Raw genomic sequence first — 24,529 nt, 5'->3', positions numbered from 1 at the left:
TGTCCGTCGTTTGTCGTCCAATCCTGGCTAAGTTTGATGACAATTAAGTCAGAAATGTGACTACTAGAGTGTTAACAAGGTTTTACCCCTATTTGGGTGTTGTGACCTAGGTTTTGACTCTAGATGACCCATATTCGAACTTTATATAGAAATCATCAAAACAACCTTTCACACAAATTTATAGGATATTTTGATCAAAACAGTAGCCACTAGAGTGTTAACAAGATTATTTTATTTGTAGCTCCTGTGACTTCCTTTTTTTATCCGAGATGACCCGTCCGACAAGCATCCTGACCAAGTTTGATGGCAATTAAGTCAAAAATAATACCACTAGAATTTTGACAAGGTTTCACCCTATTTGGGTGTTCTGACCTTATTTTTGAGCCTAGATGACTCATCTTCAAAGTTGACTTAGAAATCATCAAAACAAACATTCAGGCCTATTTCTAGGATATATGGATCAAAACACTAGCCACTAGAGTGTTAACAGTATTTTTTCTATTTTAGCTCCTTTGACTTAGTTTTTCATACGAGATAATCCATGTTCAAACTCATCCGCCCTAGTATGGAAATATCTTATTAACATCTAGTGGCCACATATTTTACTAATTGGCATCAAACTTGGTCAGGATGCTTGTCTAGGTAATTGCTTGGATGTGTTCGAACATTGGTCATCTCGGTTGAAAAACTAGGTCACAGGAGCTAAAAATATAAAAAACCTTGTTAATACTCTGCTGGTCACATTTTTACTCATTTGTCATCAATCTGAACCAAAATGCTTGTCTAGGATATTGCCTGTGTGAGTTTGAATATTGGTCATCTCGGATGAAAGCTAGGTCACAGGAGCTAAAAAATATCTTATTATTACTCTAGTGGCTACTGTTTTGATCCAAATATCCTAGAAATTGGTTTGTTACCATGATTTCTAAATCAAGTTTGAATATGTTTAACCTGGGGCCAAAAACTAGGCCACACCGCTCAAATATAGAAAAACATTTAATAACATGCTAATGGTCACATCAGGATGCTAATCTAGTTTATCGCTCAAATGAGTTCGAACATAGGTCACCTTGGATGATAAACTAGGTCTAAGGAACTAAAAATAGAAAATTTTTGTTAACACTCTAGTTCCTATTGTTTTGATCCAAATGTCCTCAAAATAAGTCTGAAATTATATTTTGACACCGCCCAAAAAACTTATTAACACTATAGTTGTAACATTTAAACACTCAATTGTCCTCAAACTTGGTCAGGATGCTGGTCTAGGTATTTGCTCCGATGTGTTTGAACATGCATTATCTCGTATGAAAGACTAGGTCGCAGGAGCTTAAAAAACAATCTTGTTCACACTCTAGTGGATACTGTTTCGATGAAAATATCCTGAAAGTTTGTTTTGATGATTTCAAGATCAAGTTCGAATATGGGTCACCTGGTGTCAAAAGCTAGGTCACACCGCCCTAGTATGGAAATATCTTGTTAAAATTTAGTGGTCACATGTTTTACTCATTGTCAACAATCTTGGTTAGGATGCTTGTCTAGGCAATTGCTCGGATTAGTTCAAACATTGGTCATCTCGAATGAAAAACTAGGTCACATGAGCTAAAGAAAATCTTGTTTACACTCTAGTGGCTACTATTTGATCCAAATATCCTGAAAATTGGTATGAAAGTTTGTTTTGATGATTTCTATGTAAAGTTTGAATATAGGGTCACCTTGGGTCAAAAACTAGGTTATACCGCCCAAATATGGAAAACCTTGTTTACACAGGGTTGCAATTTCTTATGCAGAATCGAATTTTGATATTGGCTGGCCTATTTTTAATTTGTTATTTTTGATATTACTTGACCTACTTTTTTGATGTACAGGCTTGAAATTTGGACCATGGATGTAATTTCTGATGTCAAATAGAATTTTGATATCAGTTGACCTTTGATGGTATTGATATCATTTGACCTACTTTCTTGGTTTACAGGCATTGAATTTGGACCAAGAGTGCATTATGTGATGGCGAGTTGATTTTTTTTTAATATCTGACCTCCTTTTGATATTTTTGGTATCATTTGACCTTCTTTCTTGTTTTTTTTTTTTTTTTTTTTTTGACATTTGAACCAGGGCTCTAATTTTGATGTCAGCTGACCTACTTCTGATATTTTTTATATCGCCTGACCAACAATTTAAGGATGGGTCAGGTGACCGGTCTAGGGCCACCTTGGCCCTTTTGTTTTGTAAAGGACGTGTCAATGATTAATAGAAAAAAAATCAAAAAGAAATTAAGGACCAACAATATTGCTTATAACGATAATGTGTCAGAACCTTTATCCATTAATTATTTTACAAATTTTCATTCGAAAAATCTAGTCAAAAATACGGTTTTAGAAAATTCAAATTTATCTAAAGCTATAAATAATAACACTGTTAAAAAAATATTGGAACTATTTTTGCTCCGCGCAGATAGCCTAAATGCGTTCAAACCATAGTAAGCTGAATTTATCGTAATTACACCGGGGGCTTGCGCCCCAAAAAACTAGCGGGATCATATCTTGCATTGGCTATCATTCTATATTGTTATATTAATTAAAGTGCGAACATTATCCGTTATCAGTTGGCATTGAGAAAAGAAACTGCAACAGTAATATAATTTGTATCATAGTTTGGGGACTTATCTGTTGAAAATGTGTCAGAGTTAAATCGTACACATATACATGTACAGTGCGTTAACTGGAGTGCAAAGGGAAAGGGAAAAGCGACAGAAATATCATATTCAGATGCTCGTTTATTGGTTACTTTTTCCCGGGGTTTTATATTGTGACAGCAGGGAACGTGTTTTATGTTTGACTGTGATACAAAAGAGAAAGAACACCAAAACACTCGGCAATCTGATTTATACTCGAGGGCTACGCCCCCTCGTACAAATCAGATAGCCTCGTGTTTCGGTGCCCTTTCTATTACTTAACAATGTGCTCCACATAATTATTGTGCAATGAATTGATATTTTTTAAATGCACGAAAACTGTAGTTTATAGCTTATATTGCGATATACAAAGAAGGTTTATATAAATCAGAAAATAAATGTTCGTCTCAATACAGTCAGTGTAACTAGAGGTTATAAAATGAAAGCATATTCATTAAGATATTCAAACAAATACAAGTGCTGTAAGCGACAAGCCCGAACATTTTAAGCTAATACATAATCAAACAGAACCCCAACTTGGTTGAAACCCGATAGAAAATATAATTAAATAGAAAACAAGAAAAAAATCGAAGCGTAATTCAGTTTGTTGTAATTAACAAGCAACCTCTGAACTGTACACTGGGGCAGACACTCGAATTTCTTGTCATATCATAGAATAATAGGTCTTTGAAATCTTGAAACAGTCTTACTTCACAAATGCGAAATTTTCAATTACTGACAAAAAATTATAATTTCTTAGCGTCGTTTAAGCATGGCACACAACTAATCAATCAGCCCATGTAATAGTTCGATTTTAACATTGAAAAGGGTAAGCGATCCTAATTAGTAATACTAGGTTCCTTGAGAAAACGTGATATTTCATGTTATATTCCTGTCGCTTAAAGGCCCATTATGCCATAGAAATGATTTATTTATATTTCTGAAAAAAAAAAAAAAAAAAAACCACCAACTTTCATATATGATCTACTACTATAGTTTTCGAACACTTTCTTATTTTTGGATTAATCTTAACAATTTATTTCCTGCTGCTTTGTGGCAATTAGTACAGTTAGTGATTTAGTATTTTGTATGGAAGTAAAAAAACTGCACGTATTTTGCAACTGTTTACATTTTGCTTCTTCTATGATAAATGATTTCAAAACAATCGAACCTTTTTTCAGGTAACAAGCAAGTGACATGCCCAAAAGCAATAATCCAAACGTTATAATACTTATGGTTGCACGTTCTTAAGAAATAAACATTGATTCGTTTCTTAGACATAACGTACCTTTAAATCAAATATGAGCTTCATGAAATATGAACATGACGAGTATATGCTTACAACGTTTATTGTTTTGGGGTATGGAAGCTTGAACTTTGCTTTCTTAGACAATGCATCAATATTCACTCAATTAAATTAGCATAACTGTGAGAACAAAGACCGACCCGCAATATTATCACACTATTAATCATTTCGCCATCATATCATATTTGCTTATTTGAAATTTTCTTTGGTTGTAGAGGGGACTTTGGGTAGGAGGTACTTGTTATAGACCCGGCTACGCACCCTGCACTTTAGGATAAATCCTATTGCTTCTTCTGTTTAATATTTGGTTTTTAATATCAAATTGATTGTTTAAATATACACTAATGAAATTCAAACATGTATTTATAGATCAAACACCGTCAATCGATTAAAATATCATATTTCAGTTTTTGCTTAACTACAAGTAGTACTTTATAAATATAATGATTTTAGAGTTTGTTATTCAATGTGAATTAATAAGACATTACAACATTGATCAATTCAAAATTGATTTATTTTATCATTTAGTTCAATCTATTTGCTTCATCATTTTTACTGCTTGTAATAAATCAAAGATTTTTACATGTGTATCATTTCACAGTTCTAGTAGTCGATCTGCTGACAACTAATTTAATTGTTTAAACTTTATTTACATAATAAACACAAGTAAACACGTCGGTACAAATATCATATTTCTGTATTGCTTCGTTACAATATTTTTTAATATTAAATGGTTTCCATTATTGTACCGAAGCAAAACAAGAATATGATATTTGTATCTACGTGTTTACTTGTGTTATTTCTGTAAATATAGTTTGATCATTGTATTTCAGGTTATTAAAATTGATTATAGTATTACCGGTATAAGAGGAGTTCATACTTGATTGAGCCCCAGATAGCATAAATTTGCTCCGTTTATGTTAGACAGGGGCTAAATGATAGCATATATATAATGCAATATATTGTACATAAAAATAAGAACAAATCTTAAGGAAAAAAGTTATGTTTTCCTTTTTATAAATTTATGAAGTCTGTCTTGTAACACTAGTTTTGTCGAAGAATGAATCCTTTCAATAAATAAATGACAATGCTATGAAAAATAATAAAAAAATCCAATCATTTGACGGTGATATTTTCTATTTCTGGCAGTTTAAGTTTTGTTTTACCATACAATATCAATGTCACTATGTAAATTTTAGAAACAATATGGTTGCTTATCAATGGTACCCCCACCCCAACCTCCAAATGAAAAGTGTCCCGGAATATGTTAATGAATATTTGTTGGTGTTGGTTGGATTAACCATTTGAATCTTTTAAATATTTGTATTTGATACACTTTATGTATATGGAACTAGTTATTCAGTTAAATTAATTAATTTCAATCGAATTTGATGGGCTTTTCTTCCCTAAATCAATTGAATATTGTTGTTAATTTATATAGTAATTTCAAGCCAATATACTATACAAATGTTGTTGTTAATTTATAAAGTACTTTCAAGCTAATATTCTATACACATTTACTTTGTTGAGATGTAAAATTTTGGTTAAATTACCTCATTTGTTGTTGAGTTGACTTCTTTTCCTATTATGGATAAGCTAAATAGGAAAACCACTTTAACTTTTATATCACTTTATAGAATTTGATGGTAATTTTTTAATTAAGGCTGATGTCTGTTTATTATTATTGTATAATTATGGAAGTTACTATTCTATATTTCAGCTATTTTTTATATTAAATTTTGTTAAGCCTAAAATTGATAAATTGAAATTATTTTACTAAATATTGTCTATCTACAGGATAACCTTTATAGTTATATTAGTTTTAATTGAAACACCTTACTTTCTAGCTTAATTTATGGGGAATGTCTGAAGGTTAAACTATCTCATTTAAATGTTAAGTTATTTGGTGATATTTTATACAAAAAATACTCTGGTAGAAAATTTATTGGAGAGAATCTACAAATTATGTGTAAATAAATAATCAGGTGTCAAGGGACTAAAGAATACAAACTGAGTCCCTATTAACACCTGTTTTTTTTTTGTAGAAATTAATGGAAATATGTGGTTGATAAATTGATATAAGTAGTTTAGAATTTGTTTTCAATTTAATGTCAAATGTATACATTGAAGACAAATCATGACTTCTTAATAACATTAGTAATACTAGAAACTCTACATAATTTATGATTTAATAAATATATTAAGAACTAGAAAATACATGGAACCACAATTCCAAATAAAAAAGTCACAGAAAGTAAAATAATGTTATATGGGAGATAGTATCCAATATATTTCCATACAACGGATTTACATTATTTTTGAATTTTAAATTTTTTCAGTAAAGCAACAATTTAAAAGGAATAGTTCTAGTGCATTATAAATGTGTTTTGAGTAGATCCTAGGTGGGCTGAGAATATTTCTGTACAATATCCAAGACCTACTTCATTAAGTGAAGAACGCAGTTCATTTTTATATTCTGTGAACGAGGCGCACTCATGCAGTAGGTGATATATATCATATCTCACTCCGTTTTGGGCACAATTGGGATAATGTTCTTTCATATATTGCCCCATATTTCCAGGTAACAAGGTGCTGTCCAATTTCAGTCTTGTGATGGCCTTATCAATTGAAGATTTATTTTAATATTGTGTTGGTCGACTGAACCCATCTATATTGTTAAAATGTTTCATATGACCTTGACAATAATTTAAATCAGCCTGCCATAAATTAATAATATGTTTTTTAATAACTGAATAAATTACAGTGAGATTGATTCTGTGTACTGTTGAGGTTTAAGTCCATTTTTGCCGCTTAATCTGCTTGTACATTACCCGAAATCCCTATAAGTGCTGGGCACTAAACAATGGTGACTTGTTTTCCTAAGGTTTATGGTTTTATTGTATAAAACTATTATTTCATTTTGTAATTTTGGTCTAAACTGACCATTGTCGGATTTCAGTGAGATCAGTGTAGAAGGTGAATCAGAGAAAATGACAGCCTTATTAACATTGTTGTCATTAATCCTGCACATTGCGTTTTTAATTGCAAGGAGCTCGGCAGTATAGATGGATGTATTGTTGGTTAACCTATAATTCTTTTCAAATTGTAGGGAAGGTATAACAACCGCCGCCGCTACCCTGCCAGAGTCCGGGTCCTTAGATCCATTGTATATGTATGGGTTTGACCTGTATATTTATTAATGAGAATTATTGTTTCTGAGTTTGCGAGATGCGGTAAATTAGATTTATTCACTTTACATTTAAAGAAAAAATTAAACATCCAATGCGGGACCTCCATCAGGACCGCCTCTCAACAATGTCTATATCTTAAAAGCCAGGTCCTACGTAGCAGCACCAAAGGGAATGACCGTGGTCTTAAACCTGGATAAAGAGTAATAACAATCCCCCAACAATTCACGCACTGGGTTGTTTGCATTTGAGGCTCGAACCCGGATATAATACTTGAGAATCTTTGATTTTCGCCTAAATAGAGAGGGTTGGAATACTGGACCAAATCCTTGATATGCGGCCCGAAAGTTGATTTTTGATCCAAAAGAATAACTCGAAATCGGACCATTTTAATAAATTTAATTGGAGTTCCACCTTATTTATTTAGTATGGAGGGGCTTATTATATAAGTGATACATACATTGAAGTGACACATTCGTAAAACAAGTTTGTTTAGCTGTAAATTGTTAGGAAATTTCATATTTTAGCCGAACACCTTTTAGTTACCTTAGCTTTCATTGGTTCAAATTTGATTGCGTCCTTTGTTGTGATTGGCCGAAATTTCATTGTTTTCAAAAAAGGAGGTCAACCCGATTTTGTAGATTTTTGCAACTTTTTATATTTTTTGGATTGACCTATATAGACAAGTTTGTCATGCGAACATGGTGCTCGTTACAATCCAATGTAAAATATCTGTACAAATATTAAAACTATATTATGCTATTAAAACGATATATGAAATAAGGACATTCGGTAGCGCCGTTTCTTCTAAAGTTAAACAAAAGTCGAGAATATAAATATAGCCAAATTCAAAGTGAACAGGCACCTAACAAGCACTTTAGATATCATATAGACATTAAACTGACAGCAAGGCACCACAGCGAAACACATCCCTATGCACAACTACACTCCTAGAGACCTACCAACAACGACGGTCCATACCCCACCCACCTACTTCAACTTTACAGAAACATTACATCGGAGATTTCATCCTTTTCTTCTATTCCAAATTCTCTAAATTTATTGAATACTTTTTATTTTTTTTTGTATCTATTTCGACTTGATTATGTTATTATTTATTAATTTATTATAAAGCATTCGGTCCTATTTGACCAATAAAGTCTGTGTTTGGTTTGTTTACCTGTTATGTGCATCACCCATTAATACTGTATATTGCCATTATTTTAATAGAATAGCTGGTATCTCTAACGGTAATTTTTAACGAGAATTATTTACTCCTTAGCACACTAGTATTTTACTTTTTATTTATGAATAGGCGGCTGGTCCGCAGTAAAATACCTATATCAAGTATATAGTACAGGGTGGCCATACATGGTCCATCCCGTCATCATAGGGACCTCTTGGGGGTTCTTGGCTATTCCTTGGGCAAGCAAGAGGACCATAATGTACATAAGACAGTGACTAGGAGCCTTGGGGTCTAAAATGACTTAACGGTAGAATTACAAACGTCAAAATTAGAACACTATCAAATGACATCAATATAAAAAAATAAGAGTGTACTCAGAGCAACACCCCTCGTTTTGGCTAATATACTTCTGGACGGAGTCCCTCAACATAGCCTTCCAACTGTCAAAGTTTAAGCTTGTGTGGGTGTGCATTATAAAAAGCCTACCTTAATCACGGCATTCCGCTGGAGGAAGATCTGTTAATATTCCAGCAAAAGCTGGAATATGATCTCACTTGTGAGGATCGACCGGCTCGAGAACAAGTTTAGGCAACAGTCTGGGACCATAAGGCTGACCTTTTCAGAGGGGTGCCCCCTGGATGTTAGTATCGTGGACGAAGGCTCTAAATTAATGTACAAGACCGAGACATATGTACCCTCTAAGACGTTGTATTTTCTGCTAGGGATACGGGCACATATCTAAAACATGTAAAAAAATAAAGTCACGGGTGGTCGGTGCACTGGAGGTCACAACACAAAAGAATGCTCCTCCAATTTAATAAAATGTACAAACTGTGGGGTAAAACATGTTGCAGCCAACAAAGGCTGTAACGAATATGTGAAGGCTACTGCCATAATGACCCTAGTTAGAACCAGGAGAATGAGCTGGAGGAGGGCCTCTGCTCTATTCCATAAAGAATTAGAGAAACTCAAGACAAAGAAGACAGAGGCCTTTGCCCAAGCCCCCTTTCGAGTATCAAACTCCCCACGTTCTCCCCAGGGGGAATATGAGGACTTTAAATTAGAAGCCTTTGGAGTAAGTGCAGAGGGGTGTAATTCCCCCTCTGTGCACACTCCCCCATTTTACCTATTTGGGGAAATGGCTCCCAAGTACCTCATATGGGGAAAAAAGAAAAACAAGACTTTCCAAGAGTCTTCGCCCAAAGTTCCCCAAGTTGGGGGCTGGGGAATCCCCTTCAACTACTGTAAATACGAAAATCCAAAAAAACCCTAAGTTGGAATTCGAATCAAAAGATATTAAAAATCCCACAGAAAGTAGTAAATTTACCCACAATGGCAAGGGAGACTACGGGGCCCTCCGCTGGGACAGAAAGCACTTTATCTCTCATGGGTGGATATGAGGATCCAACCATGAGTGATAATAAATTGTTCAATGTCACTAAAGAGAACTCTGTCTAAGTCTCAGACATACATCATGCATGAATAGCTCATTGGGAGAAATCACTCAGTTGGGCTATAACAACCTTACTCTTACGGATTTATCTGAAATTGAAGTCACATCCCCTTAGAGTCAGTTGAGGATGCCCTCCGGATAAATGTCAGAATTTTAATTTTATTCAGGTCCTGAAACACCAGAAATAATATAGCACGGGCATTAGCTTTCTATGTTACAAATAATATCCACTGAAGAGATAATCAAATGGTCAAGAGGAAGTAATCTTTGATTTACAACCTAAAAAGATATATACAAATGGTTCCCCTTTGTATTTGGTTAACTTATGCTCTAGGGGAGTTAACTTGTTAGCACTGAGTAAAATTATAGCACCACTATAGATAACATTCTGCAGGAATGCGTGTTTTTAATGCACATCACCAGAACTAGGGGTCATCCGATACATATACTAGTAAGAGAGGGGGGAGAAATTTGGCAGGGGGTAAAACATAATCGACTGGCACTAATGAATGATGGCACCACAACCAGGTTAGAAAAATGAAGAGGGATTTATAGTTGTATAGACCTCACATTGGTCACTCCCCAACTTTCGGAATCTTTGGCACGGGGTATTCTAGAAGACAAAAATTAATGGCTCTGATCACTTCCTACAATTTATAACCTTGAGAATAACAAAATATAAATAATCACACTAAATACAAATATGAAAAAGGCAAACTTTTCTGCCTTTCAAAGTTTAAATAGACAAATTAAGTTTGAGGATGTCTTCAGTGGTGATACTGGTACGTTATAAAATTAACTCAATAAGGAAATTCTAGACATGGCTGAGGTGTCATCCTCCAGGCCAAGAAGACGCAAACGTGTACCATGGTGGAATAATGAGTGTAAAAAGTGGTGCAGGATAGAAAATCAGCTCTAAATAATTTTTAAAAAATCCTAGTCCTGATAATCTCAATAATCTCAGGCAATTATAATTAAGATATAAAAATACAATACTGGAAGCTCAAAAAACAACACTGGACAGAATTTTGTGAAATCAGTCACAAAATGTAGTGCAAAAATATTTTGACAAAAAATTAAAATAATAAAAGGTATATCGTCCAATCCTGTATCACTGATGAAATAAAATAATCGCATAGCAAACCCCTTGAAAAGGCTCAATTCCTTGTTAGGTAAGCACTGCAGTATCCAGTGACACAAACATGTTACCAGAAACTCTCCAATATCAGGCAGAATTTGTGTCTCAACACAAAAAAAAAAAAAAAAAAAAAAAAAAAAAAAAAATAAAAAATGATATTATACGTGTTATTGCTGTGACTTTATTATTTTAATGTCTCAACACAAGGAATCGGTCTATGAGCCAGGAGAAGATAACTCGCCGTTTAATCTACCATTTACCCTTTCAGAATTAAAATCTTATTTAAATGCGAGGCGAGATTCTGCTACGGGCAAAGATGTGATGTTCAAGCACCTGCCAGACAGTGTGCTTGAAATATGGTTAAGGCTGTATAATAGAGGTTGGTCTGATGGAATTTACCCTAGTGTATGGTAGGAGGCCACTATCGTTCCTATTTATAAAAATGCTAAATATAGAAATGAACCAAAATTTTATTGACCTATAAGCCTTACATCTCACTTACATCATTTTAGATCTTTGCTTGTTTGACTATTTGAAGACGAATTTGAAGCGGCGAATAGTTTTCATTTGATTTGAGACCAAGTAATAGTGAGGCACATATTAGGTCCAAAGAAAAGAAACAATACTTTTAGTCTCAAAGAGAATAAGAGTGTCTTTTTTATGAAGTGGTTTGGAACATATACGCTTTAATATTATTTTCTGTCAGATCAGAATGGTTAAAACCCATTTAAGACTTAAAATACTGATGAAATTATATTATCTGACATTCCTTGATTGATAAGATATGTTATGTACGTAGTGACAGATATTTTTACAGCAATCACATCGTACGAAACACAATATTTTTCGAAATAGAGGGTAAAAGAACGATATTTCTTGACGGTGTTATCTGCCCTTAATTAAATCAAATATTTGCGATGCCTTCATGATATTATGACTTGTGTGTATTTCTACCCCGTTTGTTTCCTATTTAACAATTCTCTCAAAAATGAATACAATTGTATAATTCGTGTAAGTACAATAGATAACCTTAACCATAACAAACCGATAGTTACGCACATTTTTCCTAAACTTCCTGTTTAATGTGTAAAAGGTTTAAATATTCTATAATATTGTTTAATAAATACGGGACAATTTTTTTTATCGAATGCTAACCCAAACCTCTGTCTATGTTTTTACAGTAATGGTACTTTAATTTTCCAATCGTCTGAATCTAAAAGTCTACTAAGCAAAGCGATTGTTTCCTTTCACTTTCGGGACATTTTTTTAATCTAATGCAATATTTTGCATATAAGCGTTATGACTACCATTTAACAAAACTGACTTGACATTTTTTATTATCTAAATACACCTTTACATGTGAATTTCTTAAAACACTTCCATATGTTTGATGAATCTATGTTTTGCCTCTGCGTCCCGCCAGGTTGAGCTACTTAGTTTTTCAATGTTTAACCAACAATTGATTTGATTTGACCTGATAGTTGTGTCATATGCCATTGAATACTGAACAACTGCAATTCTACTCCGTATAGAATTTCAAACTACCCACTCCGTGGAACATATTACCTACTTCGGATGGTAGTGTTGAGTTGGATTTCATTTCATAACTATACATAAATATATATTAAGAACGTGTTTGTTAAACACAAATATCAGTACTAATATTTCAAAATTGGTCTACCTATTCACTAAGTTATGGACAAGACAAATGCCAATTGACATTTTGTTGTTGTGAAAAAATATAAAAATATAAGTTGGCAAGTCATTGCAATGACTTGTGATGAAGTTGTAAAATATTCAACTTTATCAAAAATATATAAAGGCAAAAAAAAAAAAAACAAGAATAAAGATCAACAAGGCAAAGGCAACGTTCACAGGACGCGGCCCCCGACTCACTCAAGTAGGGCACCCAGAAGGCACCAAACAGACCTTGAACCCAGAGACCCCAAACTCCAACAAACTTAAAGGGCCCCTTATGGTATGTTCCTTGTAAATATGAGACATTGGTTAAAAATACAAACAATGTATTAAAAACTGGAAAAAAATATATCGTCATCACAAGTGACATTGACCTTGTGACTCCCAGCACGGGACCATCCAATATATGTTCCTTCCAAAAATGATAAACATAAGTCTTTAAATTAAGACTCTATACATAAGCCAATGTGTAAAAAATCTCTTTTTTTTTTGGAACCCTTGACCTTAACCCACTTATCTCTAACTGTATCCAGAGGGGAAAAAAGCAACATATCTATGAAAAATGTCTGTCAAATGGGTAAAAGTGTGAAAATAAATTTTTAGCACTGGTGACCATGATCCAACTGACCCCTAACTCAATCCAACTGATACAAGTTACTATCCTTTCAAATATGAAAAATATCAGTCAAAACAGGCTGATAAGCATAAGTGGGATTATTGGCACCCTTGACCTTGACCCACTGACCTTATCTTATCCAAAAGCAAGAATAACATGTTATCTGCCTACCAAATATGAAATACATTTATCAATAAATAAACGCTATATTGGCAACAGAGTAAAAATGTATTTTAAAACTGGTCACCATGACCCACTGACCCTTACCTCAATGAGAAGGAAGACTACCATCTTCCTCCCAAATATGAAAAGCATCTCTCACTAAATAAAGGCTGTATGAGCAAAAGTGTTAAAATCTATTTTTATGCTCCCCGAAAAATTTCGGGGGAGCATATAGTCGTCGGGTTGTCCGTCCGTCCGTCCGTCCGTCCGTCCGTCCGTCCGTCAGTCCGTCAGTCCGTACGTACGTCCCGAATTCGTGTCCGGCCCATAACTTTGTTATTTGAAGTCGGATTTTAAAATTATTTCACAGAAATGATCACCATATTGAGACGACGTGTCGCGCGCAACATTTGGGTCGCTACCTTGAAGGTCAAGGTCACAGCATGACCTTGCAGCAAAATCGTGTCCGGTCCATAACTTCATTATTTGAAGTTGGATTTTAAAAATATTTCACAGAAATGATCACCATATTGAGACGACGTGTCGCGCGCAACATTTGGGTCGCTACCTTGAAGGTCAAGGTCACAACATGACCTTGCAGCAAAATCGTGTCCGGTCCATAACTTCATTATTTGAAGTCGGATTTTAAAAATATTTCACAGAAATGATCACCATATTGAGACGACGTGTCGCGCGCAACATTTGGGTCGCTACCTTGAAGGTCAAGGTCACAGCATGACCTTGCAGCAAAATCGTGTCCGGTCTATAACTTTGTTATTTGAAGTTTGATTTTAAAAATATTTCACAGAAATGATCACCATATTGAGACGACATGTTGCGCGCAACATTTGGGTCGCTACCTTGAAGGTCAAGGTCACAGCATGACCTTGCAGCAAAATCGTGTCCGGTCCATAACTTTGTTATTTGAAGTCGGATTTAAAAAATATTCCACAGAAATGATCACCATATTGAGACGATGTGTCGCGTGCAACATGTGGGTCGCTTCCTTGAAGGTCAAGGTCACAGCATGACCTTGCAGCAAAATCGTGTCCAGCCCATAACTTCCCTATTTGAAGTTAGATTTAAAAAGTATTTCACAGAAATGATCATCATATTAAGATGACGTGTCATGCACAACATTTAAGTCGCTACCTTGAAGGTCAAGGTCACAGCATGACCTTGCAGCAAAATCGTGTCCGGCCCATAACTTCCTTATTTGAAGTCAGATTTTTAAACTATTTCACAGAAATGATGACCATATTAAAATGGCGTGTCATGCGCAACATTTGGCTCGCTACCTTGAAGGTCAAGGTCACAGCATGACCTTGAAGCAAAATTGTGTCCGGCACATAACTTCATTACTTGAAGTCGGATTTTACAACTATTTCACAGAAATGATCACCACAATGAGACATTGTGTCGCGCGCAACATTAGGGTCGCTACCTTGAAGGTCAAGGTCACGGTATGACCTTGCAGCAAAATCGTGTCCGGCCCATAACTTTGTTACTGGAAGTCAGATTTAACAACTATTTCACAGAGATGATCACCATATTGAATCGACGTGTCGCATGCAACATTTAGGTCACTACGTTGAAGGTCAAGGTCACAGCATGACCTTGCAGCAAAATAATGTCAGGCGCATAACTTTGTTATTTGAAATCGGATTTTACAACTATTTCACAAAAATGATCACCATATTTAGACAATGTGTCGTGCACAATATTTGGGTTGTTTTTACACTTTGAACTTTGTCTGTGACATAACTCTGACACAACAAGAGGTATACCTTCCTGTGTCCAAAACCTATTCGGGAAGCATCACCCGGTTCAACCGGCTCTTGTTAAGCAAAGGTGACATTGACCTTACTGACCCTAACTCAATCGAAAATAGAAGATCCAATTTTATGTTTCTACAAAATATGGAAGACCCCTGACAATAACATAAAATTAATACACCTGTAACTGAGTAAAAACCTGTTTTTGACTATATTTTTGACGTTGGTGACCTTGAATTTGACCCATATGACCCCTTACTAAACACAAAGGAAGAGCACCTCTCTTTGTAGTTTGTTTTTAACATGAAAGAAATCAACTCAAAAATAAGGCTGTATAAGCAAAATGTTTAAATTTGTTTTTTTACACCAGTGACATTGTTCTTGACCCTAGAGACCCCTAACTCCACAAAAATTAAAGGTATTTACCTACTAAATATGAAAGATATCATTAAATAAATGATGTTATTTGCGGAAATTTAAATTGAATCCAACTTGTCAGAATAGGTTAACCATATAAGGCCCGTCTAAAGTGATAAAAAGGGAAATAACTGGAAAAAATGGACGGCACAGTTATATGACTTTGCAATATCATGTACTTTGTATTGGAAAAGTAAGTTTGGAAATAATGAAGCCATGAGTATAGATAGAACTTAAGATATAACCAATTGTTCATTTTCAAAGTGCTGTAAAGGTTAATAACCTGGTAAAAATGAAAGCCATAGTAATGTTACTTACCCAGATAATGTACTTTGTATTGATTAGTAAGTGTGTAAATTATTCCCTGCGGTCTGAAGTCCGCAGGGTATTGGTACGCGTTTAACTTTTGAGGCATGGAGGAGCACGTGACCTGTTATCGGTATATGGAGGAGCATGTGATCTGTAAATCGTACATGATTGGTTAATTGACCTTTTCGAAAACCTAGCTAAATACCGTTTGCCGGTACGTTACGGATTTACCTCTAGGGAATTAGTCCGAATTACACCTAATTAACAACAAAAAACAATTACATGATATTTCTAATTTTCTATAATTATTTTACCGTTTAAGGTGGAAAAACTTGAATGATGTGTTTGAAAATTATCAATGTTTCTTTAATATATATCTCAAATTTTACAAACAATAAATTGTTTATACTGAAAATCTACAAAATAAAAATATTCGTAGTGGCATCTGCCATACTAAATAGAGATATTTTCTGCGTAAACTTGTGTGTTTACTTTACTTTTTTTGCTTGGAATTATTCAGAAAATGATATTTTATCATTTTCTTTAAAAGAAATAATTGTTTATGTTCGACCTTCTCCGGTCTCAGGTCTTTAATGGTCACCAGTTTCCAAAGACCTTCTTCTATATTGATCGATTATTGTCATCTATATTCCTGATACAAACGATTATTTATCAAACAATGTTGAAAATAGTTAAATTAAATATCTTTATATCATTAAAAATGTTCCCCGCAGGAAACCATTTTACTTGTTAATCATTGGTAAAGGTAGAACTTAAGAAAACTCTAACTTGCCGTTCTATGTTAACTATGTACGGACAGACGGACGGATGGTTCAATTAATATATGCCCGGGGAAATAAAAATAAAAAAGTCACCATATCATACATGTTTAAATTGAGGTTTATATTATCTGTTGAACTATTACATATTGCAATAATCAGGAAACTTTCATCACTCTAGGAACTACTGGTAAACCTTTTATAAATCTAACTTGTTTCTTTTTCAAATCAGATATACGAATTCGACAAAGTCGACAAAGAATCAATAAAAAGAAATCATGGAGAGAAAATACAACACAAGCTACTAGATTATGCAGTTGCCTTCATTGAAAAAAAGTCAAAAGCAAACATCAAAGGAAGTTTTGAACTAATAATATTAGAAGATAGTGGTGAAGAAATTCGCTTAATATCAGGAGGAAAACAACATAAATTTCTCGCAACATATAACAGCAACGGAGAACCACAGGTACAATTTCTTTTAAAAAGTTTTTAAAGTTTCTTTTTATATTTTATTACATATATAATTTACGGGTAACCTTTAAGACCATCGCCTAAATTTGACTAAGATAAAGAAAGAAAATACAATCGCAACTGGAGATATTGATAAAACGACAGTACGATAACGAAACTGCGAGTTGTATATTTTCGTTATGGTATTTCGCATCATCGTTTTTGAATCTTTGCATTTTCGTTAACGTAGTTAATTTTATGTTGTTGAGTGTATTACTGATTTATCCATACAAATATATTTTATAAGTCCAGAAGAGACTACTTTTTAAATGTTTCCCCTTGTGATAACATAACAGTCACTTGTGAGCTTTGTTGTTATATGTATTTTGGCCTACTTTCACTTTGGACAGACTTTGTGAAAACAAACATGGCTGACAAAGCGGAATCACCTTAAGTATCCTACGAGCAATAAATTCATGTATTAAGTATAGCATTGATTTTTGCGTAATGTGTAATTTTATTTCATCTCAAATTCCACTAGTGAGAAAACTGTTTCTGAAAGAAGCATTGCCTTGTAGACCTCCACAAAACTGTTACATATCTTTTCCCTTAGGTCAATTTTTGTTTTGGCACGTGGTCACTTGATTTAAATAGACTTGTATAAGAAATACATTTTAAATTCATCCTGTGTTACTACTTTGCCGAGAGCTTAGATATTTTGCACGTAGAAATGTCTACAATACTGATATTAATCATGCTTCTTGGAATAATATTTGCTTTGCTTTGCCCTTTTCCTGATTTATTTAGACTCGTACAGGAAAAAGACATTAAGTCTTATTATGTAATACTTCAATACACAGAGCTTAGATATTTGGCATGCGGCATTGGCCTGTTGATCTCCACAAAACTGATGATATAATTCCTCAATATTTGTCTCACCCAAGGGGTCATTTAGTTAATAAAGACATATAGGAAAACACTTTTAAGTTTTATTTATTGTGTGTAACTAAAATGCACATAATATTTGGCATGTAGTATTGCTTATTTGACCTCTGCAAAACTTACATAGAACATGACCCTTGGGTAAAGTTTACTCCTCATGAAGTTCACATACGTAGCTTATGTAGACTTATGAACAAATCTTAAAAACAAAAGTATCTTTAAAAAGAGGCCACCAATGATGATATGTGTCGCCTTATGATAGTCATTACTCGGCAAAATATCATTTAACCTAAAAACCTGTGTAATATGCACAAGGATTTGAGCTATCGATCAATCCTGTAAAGTTTTATTGAAATTGCATTAGTGGTTTAGCAGTAGTCTGTACAAATATAAAAATTAAAATCATGAAAGAGTAAAACCTCTGACAAAAATCAATGAACCGAAATTTTTTTATGAGATGCACAACTTGACATGATACTGATCATTCCCCTAAAGGCTTGATGAAATTCCAACAGTAGTTTCTGAGGAGTAGTCCAGATAAACTTCTGTGTAGCTGGCAACACAAAAGAGAACATTTTTATTCAAGGGCAATAACTCAACCAAAATCATTCAAGCTAAAAACGTGGTAATTATGCACAGGTACTTGGCCTACCAATCAATCCTGTAAAGTTTCATTGAAATTGAATTAATGGTATTTGAGGTTGTCCAGACAAACTTTATTAACACCTTTTTCATTTTAGGGCCATAACTGGGCCAAAAAATCAAGCGAAAAATCCGTTTATATAAGCAAGTTCTTGAGTTACCAATCAATCCTGTAAAGTTTCATTGAAATTGCATTAGTGGTATAAGAGAAGTAGTCCGTATAAACTTTAAAAATAAAAATAATAAAAGGGCCATAACTCAAACAAAAATCATTGAATTGAAAAATGCTGACGATATGCACAACTAAATTTGATACTAATCACTTCTGAAAGTTTTGATGAAAATGCACAAGTAGTTTTTGAAAAGTAGTCCGGACAAGCTTTTGTTTATCTGGCAACACACAAAAACACCTTTTTTTATCATAACTCTGCTAGAAATCATTCAAGCGGAAAAACCGTGCAATATTTGCATGGACATGAGCTACAGATCAATCCTGTAAAGTTTCATTGATATTACATATGTGGTATAAGAGAAGTAGTCAGAACAAACTTTAAAAATAAAAATTATTAAAGGGCCATAACCGTAAAATGCTGACGATATGCACAACAAGACTTGGTACTCATAATTCTTGTAAAGTTTGGATGAAATTGCACCAGTATTTTATAATGAGAAGTCCGGATATGATTTGTGACGGACGGACAGATGGGCAGAGAGACAGACGACTGAGAAGTGATCCCTATATGTAGGCGACACAAAAAGATATTCGGCCGAAGTAAAACTGGTTAACTTGCATATATTAGTTCTTATTTTTTCATGCAAAGTCATATAGAAATATTAGCGTAGCTTCCATAACAATGACATAATAATTTCTTGTAGGGTTACTTTAAATGGAGCACTTTAAAATGTATGTGTTTCTAAACAAACCTGTCGTGTTTGGGTGGGTTATTTCGATTTTTAACACCAACATCTGCGCATTTAGTAAAATTTGGTAAATTAATTTTCATAAATACTCAGATTTATAAACATTTTATTAATTGAACACGTCAATAAACATAAAATATTTTAGACATTATAGAACATCATAAACTATGGGTACCTGATAAATTCTGATGTTATATTTGTTATTATGGACAAAAATTTAAAACTCAGATCTTGTGCAAAATAAACTCAGTTCTTACGTAAAATAAACTGTTCACTAATGTAATGAGATCTGAATTAGACAGGACTGATTTTGAGAATTTGGCCCTCTTCATGATGCTAGAGGCATTTTGAACGAGGGAGGAAGTGTTACACGAGGGATGGAGTTCTTATGATAACTTGTCAAGAAGTTCTTGTGATAATTGTGACGGAGATCGTCGGAAAACTTTTGTAAATACTAAAAAAACACTCGTCAAAGATGGTAATTTTCATCTTTAAAATGTGAATTTTAGGTGCTAAATTTATCTTTGATAATTAAGCTTGACTAACATGTTGTATTATGTGTCAAGAACTAATTCATTTCCATTTTTCACCGCCTCTTGCTTAAAATCTGGTAGTTTTTATCATCCTTGCCATACATAATTACCTAATCATAATGCGAAATTACAAACATAAAGCTCCGCCTAACAAATTTATACCCGATTTTTCAAATGTCCCGGAGTTCTTAAGATAACTTTTGTTACTGCCAATGTGTTTCTTGTGCTAAATCACGGCACGTTTAAGCATTTTTTATTATTCAATACGGTTGTAAATCATTATGAAATGTAGAACGCTCATTTTTTGCTCAATCATGAGGATATATAATGTTGGTTTTGAGTGTATTTTAGTTAAAGAGATATTACTGAGATATCTTATTCCCGTTTTTTTTATGGTAATTTTGCTGACGCAGATTTCGTAGACTGGAAAAATGATTGTTGTAGAGCATTGATTTTCATGATAAAATGCGCTCAAGCATGGTGTTTTCATGTATATTTTTCTGCCAATGTTTGATGGTTTTTATTTGTTTGGGTCGTCAGACCAAACAAATAATGGTAGCGAAATTTCAGAGCCTAATGCTGTTAATTGCAAATGCCTAAAGTAGTCCACTTTTTTGAAGCGGTTACTTCCCTTTATATGTACACTAACGCCGAAAAATTCAGGGGAGATCAATGCGTAAAGATTGTCAAATGACAGGCGCATTAATTTTCAAGCAAAGTAGTTCCCGAATGGTCGAAGATTTCTAATATTGTTTCATTCTTTATAGATATACCTGCTTACAGTAAGCTCCATGATTATTTACATCTGTGTTAAACAACAGGTTTAGCGTCGAAATTATAAGAGTTACAAACCCTAATTTACAATAATATGGTTTTCTTCAGGCCGTAAACATATAACTTCACCGTGGCCGAGGGGTTTGCAATCGAGAGGTCTGGAGTTCAAATCCCAGTTGAGGCAGCTCATTTTTTTAATTGTTTAAGTCAAATAAACATATTGAATGACTATCAGTGTTGCAGTTATTCTTATAGCCATATTCACTACAGTTAAAACACTGGAAAGCATTGGTGGCACTATATAAAAACAAATTGGTTTATAATCTCACAACCTTCACCTTTCTGACATTCTGAGACCCAAACAATTTAAGCGCCTTCTGTGCTTTGATTCCCCTATGTGATCTTAGTGGAGGAAACTCTGTTAATTTTGCTGTCATTGATAGGAAAAAATATATATTAGTCAAACATATTTCGCTCAACCCGGAGGGACTTGCACATTTGTTCGAAAGATCGGTAGTTATAGAGGCAACCGTTGAGTTGTTATCATATTGTCGTACTTTCGGAAACACGGTTTGAAGAAATTATCCTTGCTTTATACATGTACTTGTTTATTATCGTATAAAATGATACAAATTACTTAGCCTCTAGATAACCGATGCACAACTATATATTATCTGATTAAGAAAGATGGTTGAGGACAACGTGTAAGTTTTGAGACATTTTATGTTTTGTGGTTTAGGCCATGATACTGCCGCTGATTCAATCTTTACTGTAGATGATAGCCTATCACCTGTTTATCCTTTGCAGACACTCAAGACCAACGTTTTATCCACATTTTTGTACAAAGGATAGTGTATTATATTTCATAGAAATTACAACCTTATTGAATAATAAAAAACGCTGAAACGTGACGTATCATAAAATAATCACCCTTTTATCACCAAGGATAAATATATAAAATATTTTATATAGTAAAAGTGTGCTGGATAGTGATTTTGTTCTTGATGATTAATGGGAGATTATTTTATGATAATTTGATCATTATTGGCAAAGCAAATGTGCTGAATGCCTGTGATATTGCATAGTTTACTTATACTTGATTAATTAATTATAAAACTCATTTTGAACCATAATTCCCCAAGCATAAGCCCAGATTATGAAAAAAGACAAAATTTTCGTTGGCAACATTTATCTTCCTGTCACTTTGTCATCAAATGTGATGCATACTGTCATGACTACAAATTTTGCTATTAAATTCTTGTTTATGTTCCGTCACAGGAAACCCCCAGCCGCGCAATTTAATATTTGTATAAGTTTTGTTCTCCAAATATTTTCAAATTCTTTTTGTTACACAAAATAGCTAGGCACTAGCAATTTCAAAACGATACAATAGAAAGTAATCAGAAGTAATCATGATTATATAATTATGTAAAATAATGAAATTCCTTCAATCACTGCTGGAAAGTTGAATAATCAATGTAATTGCAATATAAATTAAGAAGTTATTGTAATTTCATCAATAACTTTTTGTAAAAGACTAAAGAAGTTTACCCTTATTCTGATTATTGCTACTAATTCTGATTATTGCTACTAAAACCCATAAGCCGTGTTAAATTTGAGTTTTTACAGGTAATGATCTACTAAACCACCAGGTACATTAATACAATTCAAGTAATGCCTTTTTTGAACATATCTTTACTCCCAACATTACTAAATGGTCAGCCTTAAACTTCTTTTCCGTCACCATTCCGTACTGGGACATAGACCTTCCTACACTACAATCACTAGCCTGTTAGATGCAGAACTTAAATCCCCTAAGACTCTCAGCTCCAAATTCAACATGATACAATTTAAGAGCTACCTATACAAGTCGTATCTAAGTTCCGTAATATCCTTAGACACATAATCGATTGGCAAAGCTGTAGAAGAATTATCGGTAGACTGGTATTTGCTTAGGGCCCAGTTACACAGACGGTCGGTCCCCAATCGGTCATTTAATTTTAGATTTAGTCGCTGTTATGATCGGTTGTCATGCGTGATTTTATTTCTGGTTTTCTGTGTAAACGGCCATCGGTGACAGACAGCAAACTCAAACGGGAATTGGTCGATGATTAAATGCTGAAATACTTTTGGTTTTTATGGTTTGTAAATCGGAGCTAAATCGGGCGTAACGCTGATGAATCGGTGTTTGATAGCTAGTCATCAGTGGTTAAACACTTTCCGTCAGATATGGCCGGTGATTCATATTTGGTTATCTTTGTCCGATCGGCGATATCGGTGATTAATAGCTTGCACATCTCGTGATATAGGTTGCCGTCGGTAATTTTTAAAATATTTTCACCGATCGAGAATTTTAGACGTGTTTAAAAATCCCAATCGGTAATTTTTCACCGATGAAACTTATCTTTCCCCAATAGCAGTTGATAGGCGGAAAACAGGTGACCAATAGGTGATATCGGTGATAAATACGTTGTCATCGGTTCACTCCATAAGTTGGCTAAAAAAACTACCGATCAATCACCGATGGCTCTGTGTAACTGGGGTGTTAACAGTTCTTACCACCACTTCTCTTTTACTGCATTTATCAAAAAATGGACTAATAGTTCTGTTGGCATTGACCACAGGTGCTAGTGGCATTGATTTGACCTAAAATGTGTTTGACCTTGTTATTTATACAATAAAATATCAATATATTAAACAAAAAAAAAATTAAAAAAAAATTTTTTTTCACTGTTATATTATTATAGACAAGGTATGCAACATTCAGGTACGAAAATTATGGGTACGCCGGTTATCTGTGTTAAAATTTTTCACCGGGCGGTAATATCGTCGGATTTTTGCATGGAATCAATGCACAATATATTTTTCTATTACAATTTACTATTTACAGATCCCCAATTAACCACTAGTTAATGTTTTAAAGCCCGAAAGTAAGAAATCACCCAGGTCCGAAAGATGAGACCGTCATGACATGTACATTGTAACCTGGTATTTACGCTTGAAATACATCAACAATGAGATCAAACGGGTCGAACACACATGCAAACAACTGGATTTTACATACTTTACATTATGACCAATGAGATTGCCAGATTTCATTTTGTAATTATAAAATAAGCAATGAAAACTCTTCTTATATTCAATTTTCCCCTGTAAAATATACAGGAAGTCAAACTGAAAACAGAAGCAATTATTTACTCCTGAACTATACCAGAGGGTCATGATAACCCTTGTATCACTCATCTGACCGTGAAAGGCTCAATCCAATTTTATTTAGGCTGTGTGACCTAGCTTTTTACCACAGATGACCCATATTCGAATTTACCTAGAAATCAACAAACAACCTTTGTGACCAATTTCTAGGATATTTAAACCAGAACAGAAGCCTCTAAAGTGTTCTCAAGGTTTTTATATATTTGAGCTGTGTCACCTAGTTTTTGACCTCAGGCGACCTATATTCAAATTTTACGTAGAAGTCATTAAAACTACATCTAATTTCAAGGATATTTGGATCATAACAGTAGCCTCTAGAGTGTAAACAATGGTTACCATATTTTGGCTGTGTGGCC

The 24,529-nt window shown here is 34.0% G+C and overlaps 1 protein-coding gene across 1 annotated transcript in view; it reads left to right on the top strand.

The window, feature by feature from the left end:
- The first annotated feature begins 9,246 nt into the window (after window positions 1-9,246).
- Window positions 9,247-24,529, top strand: part of LOC132735694 (uncharacterized) — a 30,016-nt gene continuing 14,733 nt past the window's right edge. Inside the window, exons 1-2 of the mRNA XM_060722676.1 lie at window positions 9,247-9,426; window positions 16,931-17,164. Of these exons, the coding sequence (XP_060578659.1) occupies window positions 9,247-9,426; window positions 16,931-17,164 (414 nt within the window). The remainder of the gene's footprint in view (window positions 9,427-16,930; window positions 17,165-24,529) is intronic.

The sequence above is a fragment of the Ruditapes philippinarum genome, unplaced genomic scaffold, assembly GCF_026571515.1.
Source record: "Ruditapes philippinarum isolate M1 unplaced genomic scaffold, ASM2657151v2 ctg741_1_1_1_1, whole genome shotgun sequence".
NCBI lineage: Eukaryota > Metazoa > Mollusca > Bivalvia > Venerida > Veneridae > Ruditapes > Ruditapes philippinarum.
Note: the sequence above shows the minus strand (reverse complement) of the source record. Positions and strands in the feature narration are given on the sequence as shown.